Here is a 10,867-nt window from a genome sequence, read left to right as displayed (position 1 = left end):
GTTTGAATGGTTGAAAGAAACATTTGGCAAAAATTTCTCATTTAACTCAGACAAAGTCTGGCCTCCACACTCACCTGATCTAAATCCATTAGATTTCTTTCTATGGGGACACTTAAAAGACAATGTTTATAATCGAAAGCCAGATACCATTGAGCAGCTGAAGTCAGCCATTCGCAGAGATATAAGAAAAAATAGATCTGCAATGTGTGTTAACGCTTTTGAAAATTTTAAAAGGAGACTTGACGTCGTAGTAGCACAAAATGGACGTCACATTGAACATTTTGTTGGGTCCAATTCATTTTTATTTTTTTATCAAACAGAATGACTTTTATGTTAAATAAAACTTTAAAATCTCTAGTTTAATTATGTGTGTTGATATTTAAAATCGTGCGATGTATGTAAAACATACAAGACATTGAAATGGTATCAGATATTTTGGATCACCCTGTATGCGCTAGTTTGTTATCTTCGAAAAAATACATGTTGGTTATGATGTTTACCAATATCAAAAAGCTTTGGATAGTGCACTTTTTGAGATTTTTCTCTGATCAAGAATTATCCGTGACTATTTAACGTGACTATTTAACGTGTCCGAGCTACTGACTAATGTTTGTGGTAGCGTTTAGAAACTTAGTTTAATCTATAAATTGCAAATTACCATCATGAAGTTTGTGTTCTCAGCGACGTGCAAGTACCGAGCGTGTGTGAGAAATTTTTCAAATTCTGTCTCTGTATTTATAATTACGCAAAAATCATAGGAAATTGTTTACCCACCGTAAAGTCGCCTTACTGTAATTTTCAAAACTATAACTGATTGGCTTGTTATTTTAAAATCCCCTAAAGTCATGACAAGTATAAAATTGCTTGTTCTGCTGTGTACGAGCGTCTAAGATTTTTACTTGTGAACAGCGATAATATCAACAACTTCCCCTCTAAGAAATGATTACTTTATAAGTATAATGTACATCAGTTATTATTCCCTGCGGTCTGGAGACCGCAGGGTATTGGTACGCGTTTAACTTTTGAGGCATGGAGGAGCACGTGACCTGTTTTCGGTACATGGAGGAGCATGTGATCTGTAAACCGTACATGATTGGTTAATTGACCTTTTCGAAAACCTGGCTAAATACCGTTTGCCGGTACGTTACAGATAATCCTCTAGGGAATAAGTCAGAATTGCACCTAATTAAGAACAAAAAACTATTACGTGATATTTTTAATTTTCTATAATTATAATATCGTTTAAGGTGGAAAAACTTGAATGATGCGTTTGAAAATTATTAATGTTTTTTTTAATATGTATCTCAAAATAATACAAACAATAAATTGTTTATACTGAAAATCTACAAAATTAAAATATTCGTAGTGGTATCTGCCGTCATAAATAGAGATGTTTTCTGCGAAAACTTGTGTGTTTGCTTTTTTTTTTTGCTCGGAATTATTCATAAAATGGTAGGCCTATTTAATCATTTTCTTAAAAAGAAATAATTGTTTTATGTTCGACCTTCTCCGGTCATTAACGGTCACCAGTTTCCAAGGACCTTCTATATTGATCGATTATTGTCAACTATATTCCTGATACCCATCCAAAAAATGTTGAAGATAGTTAAATGAAATATCTTTATATCATCAAAAATGTTCCCCGCAGGAAACCATTTTACTTGTAACTTATTAACATACGTAATACGTTCGAAGTAATTTTTAGATACACTACAAATGGGCATTATAAAATAAAGGTAGATCAAACTGTTAACGGGCATAGGTAGTTGGTAATCTATGTCACAACAACTCATTGATAAATTCGAAAATTACAAAAATTAATTAATTTGCTAATGTAAACTATAATAATGTGTTTTAGAAAACATTAACTTTGTTTTTTTTTCTTAATGGAAGTTTTTTTTATATTTGTAAGAGTAAATATACACTACAAGTGGAATTATTTTCAAAATTATAAACATCGAACCTGTGAAACCGTTTCTTTTTACATTTAGATCTCTGGTACTAATAAGTAACAGAAATATTTTGCCATGCTTTTCAGATATTATTATTGTTTTTTATGCTATCCATTGAAATATAAGGTTTTATTTGTAAACCTTAGAAACAAAAGGTTTTTTTTATGAAATAAATTTCAAATCGCTAACTGTAAAAAAGAGATACTGAGCGTTTTGTTATCGTGCCATTATTTTGTATGATTCCGTTAATTTCTTAATAAATATTTTGTTCTTATTTCTCGATTCAATAATCATAATATCTCGAACAAAGTTGAAAATGAAAATAAAATACATCCATGATACCTATGACTATTATTTTGAATTACAACTTGGGCAGTGTTCGTGCAGTTGTTTAACTTTTGACGTCGCCTTCTATTTGTCCACTATTTTCTTCCGTGCTCAGATGAAAACAGTGTGTTTTTAGTGTGTTTTTAATGAATAAGCTATATATCGCACAACAAGGCCTAAAAAATTAATTTGTTTCTCCATCCCTACCTACCCAACAAATTTGCCCCTACCCAAAAGATTTATTCAGGTTCTTAGGGGATGGAAGTATTTTTTCTTTCAGACAAAAAAAAGGTACAATCTTATCTGTTGCATATGTCAGTTGTGAATATGGAAATGCATGTAAATATACTATTGCACTTAATAAATTAATAATAATAGTACATTATACAATTATATTCAGCTTATTTAGTATTATTTACATAACAAACCTATCCAACCAACCCTTATTTTAGTGGGTCGGGAAGGGGAAAAAACGTAACTTTATTGTTGGCCCAATTCAGAAAATATCCACATATTTTGTCCCTCTGAGCGGTTGTAAAAAACGTCACATTTCACACTTTTCTGTGTAATGTACTTATTTAAAACATATGAAATGGGTATCTTTATTGCCTTTGCCAGTTTATGGATAACGACTTAAACTAAGCAGAAACATGATATTTTCTCTAATAAAATTACCTTTATAAATGATAGATGAAGATCTCAAATGGAAAGACTGTATACAGAAAAAAGATGTCACGGCAGCAAGAAAAATGCTAGACGACGACATTTTACCAGGTCCAGAGGAATTACAACTTGCTGTAAACATTTTTAGTTATAGCAATGAAACTCGGGATATCGTCAAAGATATATGCCAGAGAATTGAAATACTCTTGCAGGAGGAACATGAAGAAATTGAATATATAAAAGCCTGCTTCAAGCATGATGACCCTAACAAAAATGTTATTTTTGTTATTAAAACTTCAAAACCGACAACAATTAGGAGCCGTTATCACTGGTATGTTGTAGAACAAAACAATGAAGAGGCTATAAAAGAAATGGAATGCGAAAATCGCACAGCATACCAATCCGAAGAAATGTTTCAAAGAGCTTGTGAGTGCTTGCGCATTAATTCCCCTGACTTCATGGAAGCTCATAGCAATCTCACTAGCACATCTGTAAGTCCAGTTAAATTGCGTAAACTGCAAACACCTGAACAAGCAGTTTTTATTGTTTTTTATGTTGAGGTTAAGGGTTACATCCCAATTGGAGAAGACGTTTTACCGGAACAGATAAAATACGATAATACGGCATTTGTAACTGATGTAAGAGAAGGTCAATGTGCAACTGCTATGGCTGCTGGACCATGTGAGAAGCATGAAGATTTAAAAATCGGATGTCAAATATCATCAAACATGCATGATGGGGGCACACTTGGTTGCTTTGTTAATCATCCAAAAGATGGCTTGTGTGCAATTTCTTGCGCACATGTTTTGTTAACTTTTAAAGATTTTGGCGAGATTTACCACAGAAAAAAAGGCATAGAGTCACTGGGTACAATTCAATGTTTCCAGCCTTTAAAACCCGACCTTTGTGGAGAAATATGTGATATCAGGTTGTTTGGCAAAAACAGTCATAACTGCGGTATGGACATTGCGTTATTCAAAGTTGATGAGAAACGTAAACCAAAGACAACTGCTTTTCCAGATGTTGCCACGGCTGATGGAAGAAATGGTAAAATAACTTGTACCTTTGTTGTGTACTTTTAATTCATAATATTAAAAAAGTCAATAGTCAAACAACTATTATCAGATTTGTGATTTTATAAAATATTGACTGATAAATGCCGAAAAATAACATCAGGAAAAACATATTATTTTTGACTTTACATTAAAACAGTTGCAAAAATGATGAATCAAATGAAATAATGTATATACAGAAAATTCACACGAAAATCCGTTGCAGCCGGTACTCGAACCACAGGACTCTGTATTGCCGATCCAGTCTGCTTACCACTACACTACAGCGGTTGATGCGTTTTTCCTTGTGCTCATAGACTTTATGTATTTAAGTTAATTAAAATTTCACTGTGACGTCAATTATTTTATTATCATAGCTACTTTTTACGGTATTGGCTAAATCATTTTTTTTCTTATTATAATAATTTTCTTTATTTTCAAATACAGAAATGAGATATTATCCAAAGTATGTTATGCAAGACTCGAAAACAGCGAAACTGACACCTTCCACCGAGGTCGTCAAATACGGAATGAAATCATATTTAACTTCTGGAAGATATCATTGTTATGGTCAAGCAGTGAAATTAAATTTGGATGAGCACAGTACAGAAGCAGTCCGCAAAAAAATATTGCAGTATTCTCTTGCCGACCAGATAGAGATAAGAGATTGTCGCGGAAAGTTCTCTAAACCCGGTGATTCCGGTGCTATGGTGTTTGTTAGAGATGAAAGGAAAGGTCTAATTGCACTTGGTATTCTTACTGGCCGGAACGAGAGGACAAAACAAACGTACGTGACACCGATCTGGAACATTTTAGAGGAAATTGAAATGCCAGTACCATATGTTCTTGCTGAACCAATTTAGGCGCATGAGATGTCCCCCGAAATATCCCCGGGATACTATCAATGGTGTCAATGTTGACAATTTAAAGTTACGTCCCGCAAAAATAACAAAAGTTTATCAGAGAAGACGAACTGAAATCTCACTCAGTAAGGTTGTGTGAACAAGATGGTAAAATAAGCTCATGTAGAATACTATACATTTAGTGAAATAGAGTCTCTCCTACAATGTGTTGAAATGACAAAAAGGTTTTGAACAGGCTCAATCAAACCGAGCCTGCAACATTTTTACATTTGCCGTGTTGAACTTTCTTTAGGGATTCTGTATTTATCTATTTCCTGTTATTATGGTTGTGTTAAATATTATAGCAAATATTACCAATGATACTGATGTAGTTATTATTTTGTTTCAAACTCTGTATTTCCTACCTTCCTTTTTTTGGTTCTAGATTATCATTTATTGTTTACTAAATTAATATTGTACCTTATGTCATATATATGATTATGTTTTATCAGATTTATCTTAGGCGCTCTTGAACATTTATTATTTATGAAAGGATTGCTATAAAAATGTGGTATATAATAATAATAATAATAATAATAATAATAATAATAATAATAATAATAATAATAATAATGAAAAATAAAGTATTAAAATCTAGAAACACAACAAAATTACAAAAGAAATGCTGACGACTCGATGAAACCTTTTCTTAATTATCTACCAGTTGATACAAAATACATGTAAATTAATGATAAAAATGTGTTCAAATGACAAAAAAGTCCTCTTATTAATTATAATGGTTGTGTTTAATATTATGGCAAATATAACAAATGATACGTGTGTAATTATTATTATGTGTCTGTATTTTTTACCTTCATTTACTGGTTTTAGATTATAATTTATTGTTTACTTATTTAATATTGTACCTTATGTCATATATATGATTATATTTTATCAGTTTTATGTAAAGCACTCTTGAACATTTATTATTTATAAAAAGATTGATATAGAAATGTGGTATATAATAATAAAAAAATAAAGCATTAAATCTGGAAACACAACAAAATAACAACAAAATTGTAGACGACTCGATGAAGCCTTTTCCTAATTATCTTCCAATTGATACAAAGTACATGTAAAGTAATAATACAAAATGTGTTCAAATGACCAAAAATGTCCTCTTATTTTAATGGTTGTGTTAAATATTATAGCAAAAATTACCAATGATACGTGTAAGTTTGAATATAGAAATCAACTCCAGTTTCAATTTAAAAATGTAATTATTTTATTTGAAAAATATACAACGTTTCGACTCAAAGTCTTCATCAGGTATACTTTGTTTACAGGAAATGACGTCAACGACAAATGACGTCAAGGACAACGACGTCAAAATGTATTACATAATTTGGCGTATAAATGTTATATGTAGGATCTTTATAAAAGATACAAAACACTGGTAAAGATGCAGTAAAAAGCAATGTCAAATAAGAAAACCAGCATAAACTACATATTGACATGAAATTAGTTTTAAGTCATATTAAGCAAAAAATAGAAAATACAATTTTTATTAAAAAAAAATTAAAATGAAGAATTATAATCTACAAAATTAATAAAGTATTTTGGAATTCATGCCATCAGGAATAATTGTACCTAGCTTATACATCCATGGAGTTTCTTTTAATAAGCTTTGCCAACTATTCTTTACTTTATCAATTGGCATAAATGAAAATCTTTGATAGAATGCTCTTCAGAATTAAAATGTTCAGATACATTGGTAATAGTGTCAGGAAAGTGTTTAATATCAAATTTGTGGCTATTCATTCTTTGACTACATTTTTGCTGAGTGTGACCAACATACTGTTTTTTTACATTTTTTACAAGTTATAAGATAAATGACATCTAAAGATACGATATATATATGAAAAATCACGTTTTATAGCAAATTCTTTAGGTACAGTAGTACTTGAACAATTATAAGATTCAACAATATTATTACAATGAGTACAACGAGGTCGACAACATTTAGATACTGAACCAACCATGAATTTGGCATTTAAATGAGTATGAACTAAATTGTCTTGTAAATTTCTTGGTCTCTTATAAGCAACAAATGGTTTGTATTTGTATAATTTACGTACACTTTCATTTGGAGAAAATTTCAATAGGTTCCAATATTGGTTAATTATTTTACCTATATTGGGTAAAGATGGATTATATGTACACACAAAGGGGATAATATTTTCCCGTTCTTCTGATTTGTCTTTTAATTCTAATGTATCCTCCCTCGATAAAAATGATGCTCTGGTAATTGTGACTGTAATGATATTTTCTGGATAGTTTCTGGCACGGAAATAACCTCGTAGTTTGTCACAGTCTTTTTCATATATGTTGTTATTTGATGTAATTCGTCTGTATCGTTTAGCCTGGCTAAATGGAATTCCTTTCTTACATGACAAAGGATGGCATGAAAAAAAATCAATATATTGATGGGCATTTGTTATTTTTTCATGGACACTAGTTTCAATTTCACAGTTATCTTTCTTTTCCAAATTTACGTCTAGAAATGTTGCATTTGTTTTTGAGTAGTTATAAGTAAATTTAAAAGTGTTGTGATAGTTGTTAATTTCATTAAAAAATGTAATAAGCTCCTCTTCACTGTGGTCCCAAATGAAAAAAAATATCATCAAGAAATCGCAGCCATATTGAGGGTTTTCTTTTACATGTATTTAAAAAGTCCATTTCAAATTTTCCCATAAATAATGAAGCATAAGATGGTGCCATTTAAGTTCCCATAGCTGTTCCTAAATGTTGTATATAGTTATCATCACCAAACTGGAAGTTGTTTTTTGTAAGCACTATTTCAATAAGATGTAAAATGTCTTTAACTGAATGTTGTTGTCCTGTTCTCTGATTAAGGTAGTACTGACATGCTTTGATTCCATCATTATAAGGTATATTACTGTATAAAGATGATACATCCATTGTAACTAAGAATGATTCTGTTGAAATATTTGTTATGTTTTGTATTTTTCTGATAAAATCTGTAGTATCCTTGACATATGAGGGTAATGCTTCCATGTGTGGTTTGAGTATATTATCGACATACGATGATATGTTTTCAGTTAATGAACCGCATCCAGATACTATTGGTCTTCCAGGGTAACCGAGTGGTAGATCAGAATTGAATTGTTTATGGATTTTAGGTAAAATATAAAAAGCTGGAACTCTATTGTCACTATCAGGAACCAAAGATTCTTTAATAGAGTAACTTATATTATCCATTTGATAAATTTCCTCATAGATTTCTTTTTTAAATTGTTCAGTTGGATTATTTTCAAGTTTCTTATAATATTGGTCGTTTTCAAGCTGTCGGTGAACTTCTCTAATGTAGTCAGTACGGTTCATAACAACAATAACCGAACTTTTATCAGCTTTTTTTATAATGATATTTTCATATTTTTGTAGGCTTTGCAAGGCTTTTAACTCTTCTGGTGATAAATTTGTTTTATAACTATTGTGTTTACTGTTTGACAGAATTTCATTTGTTATTGCTTCAATATAAAAATCAAGATTGGAATCTCTGCCAGAAGGGGGAATGATACGTGTGTAATTATTATTTTGTGTCTGTATTTTTTACCTTCATTTACTGGTTTTAGATTATCATTTATTTTTTTACTTATTTAATATTGTACCTTATGTCATATATATGATTATGTTTTATCAGAGTTATGTAAAGCACTCTTGAACATTTAATAAGTATGAAAAGATTGATATAGAAATGTGGTATATAATAATAAAAGCATAAAGCATTAAATCTGGAAACACAACAAAATGACAAGAAAATTGTAGACGACTCGATGGAGCCTTTTCTTAATTATCTACCAATTGATACAAAGTACATGTAAATCAATGATACAAAATGTGTTCAAATGACAAACAAAGTCATCTTATTATAATGGTTGTGTTTAATATTATAGCAAAAATATCCAATGATGCACGTGTAATTATTATTTTGTTTCAAACTCTGTATTTCCTACCTTCCTTTTATGGTTTTAGATTATCATTTATTGTTTACGAAATTAATATTGTACCTTATGTCATATATATGATTATGTTCTATCAGAGTTATGTGAAGCACGCCTGAACATTTATTAATTATGAAAAGATTGAATAGAAATGTGGTATTTAATAAACAAAATAAGCATTAAATCTTGAAACACAACACAGTTACAAGAGAATTGCAGACGACTCGATGAAACCTTTTCCTTATTATCTACCAACTGATACAAAGTACATGTTAATTAATGATACAAAATGCGTTAAAATGACAAAAAAGTCCTCTTATTATAATGGTTGTGTTTAATATTTTAGCTAATATTACCAATGATACGTGTGTAATAATTATTTTGTGTTTGTATTTCTTACCTTCCTTGCCTGGTTTTAGATTATCATTTATTGTTTACTTATTTAATATTTTACCTTATGCCGTATATATGATTATGTTTTATCAGTTTTAATTTAAAGCACTCTTGAACATTTATTATTTATGAAAAGATTGCTATAGAAATGTGGTATATAATAATAATGATAATAATAATAAAAATAATAATGTTTTAAAATCTGGAACCACTTCAAATTACAAGAGAATTGCAGACGACTCGATGAATCCTTTTCTTAATTATCTACCAATTATTACAAAGAACATATAAATTTATGATACATAATGTGTTCAAATGACAAAAATGTCCCATTATTATAATGGTTGTGTTTATAGGCTAGGCATTTTAGCCAAAAATAAGACCCAACCTCAAACAAATTCCTTTAGAAAAGATATTTGCATATTTGTTATCTACTATATAAGTGTTTGCTGCAGGAAAAAAGTCCTCAAAAAAATCGAAGTATAAAATGCTAAAAATGTCATGTTTTGAAATCATGTGTTTTCAATTAGAAAAATCTGTGAAATTTAATAACCCAGATATTCTACGCAAATATGGTCATTAACAAAGTAACACATTAATACACAAACATGCTTTATTTAATCCAAAACACTTCAACCAATGTTGATTACATTCAAAAAGTCGCAACACTTCATAATCTATACATCATCATTTAGACTGGTATAAAACATTACCCCACCCGCTAATGATAAATATTTTTTTTTACTTTAAGTCAGATTCAATTAAATATTCTTAAAAATTAGCTCTACCAAGATTAAAGTTGTATGAATCTATCTAAACTCATATTATAATTCAAAATTGCAATATATTTTACACAAATAATTATTATTTATTTACATTGTATTTGCATTTCTGTACTGAAAACCAATCATTCAAATAAATATCTTACCAATGCTAAATTGCACTTACTTTACCATGGAAGTTTTGTAAAAAAAATATTGTAAAAAGACATTTTAAAATAAAATGAATCTTCTGAATTTTAAGACACTGAAAAAAACACAATGTTATTTCATCATTTTTGTCACCGAGGCCCGACTATCCATATAGTCTGACAACGCTACACATGTACATATATATATTGCCCTGCCCTTGTTCAATGCTGAAATTATATCTCCACTTTTTCGGCCGGTGCTGTTGAAACCTTTAGCCTGCCCTTTTCACAGAGACACATTGTTTCGCATCTGTAAAATTGTAACAACATATTATGATAAATAAAAATGCGAACTTTGCATTCTGCTTTTAAAATAAAACAATTTTATGTCAAACTGAAAATGTAGGTACTACGAAAAGCAAGATAGGATTGTGCTTTTAGATTTATATTTTTATATTGCATTATCTACAAATAATTCATACATTAATGAGGCACGTTTAGCCTCAGCAAAAACGTGAATCGGCTTTCTTCTTTAGAAAATATGTTTCATGTTATATTGTTACAACAAATTTAAAGCGTGTACATTGTCTATCGGCTGAAAGAAGCGCTGACTGTGAAACATCATAATGTGCCATATGAGTAGGAAAAAACTGAACAAAAACGGCACCTATACTTTCATACAGATAACTAAATTGCAAGTTTT

At 30.1% G+C, this 10,867-nt stretch overlaps 1 protein-coding gene across 1 annotated transcript; it reads right to left on the bottom strand.

The window, feature by feature from the left end:
- Positions 1 to 7,617: 7,617 nt before the first annotated feature.
- Positions 7,618 to 8,241, bottom strand: LOC132751632 (uncharacterized). Its single transcript, XM_060741864.1, has one exon. The coding sequence runs from the start codon at positions 8,239 to 8,241 to the stop codon at positions 7,618 to 7,620; it is 624 nt and encodes a 207-aa protein (XP_060597847.1).
- Positions 8,242 to 10,867: the final 2,626 nt, after the last annotated feature.

The sequence above is a fragment of the Ruditapes philippinarum genome, unplaced genomic scaffold (assembly GCF_026571515.1).
Source record: "Ruditapes philippinarum isolate M1 unplaced genomic scaffold, ASM2657151v2 ctg13573_1_1_1_1, whole genome shotgun sequence".
Lineage (NCBI taxonomy): Eukaryota > Metazoa > Mollusca > Bivalvia > Venerida > Veneridae > Ruditapes > Ruditapes philippinarum.
The sequence above is the reverse complement of the archived record's forward strand: the minus strand, read 5'-3'. Positions and strand labels throughout refer to the sequence as shown.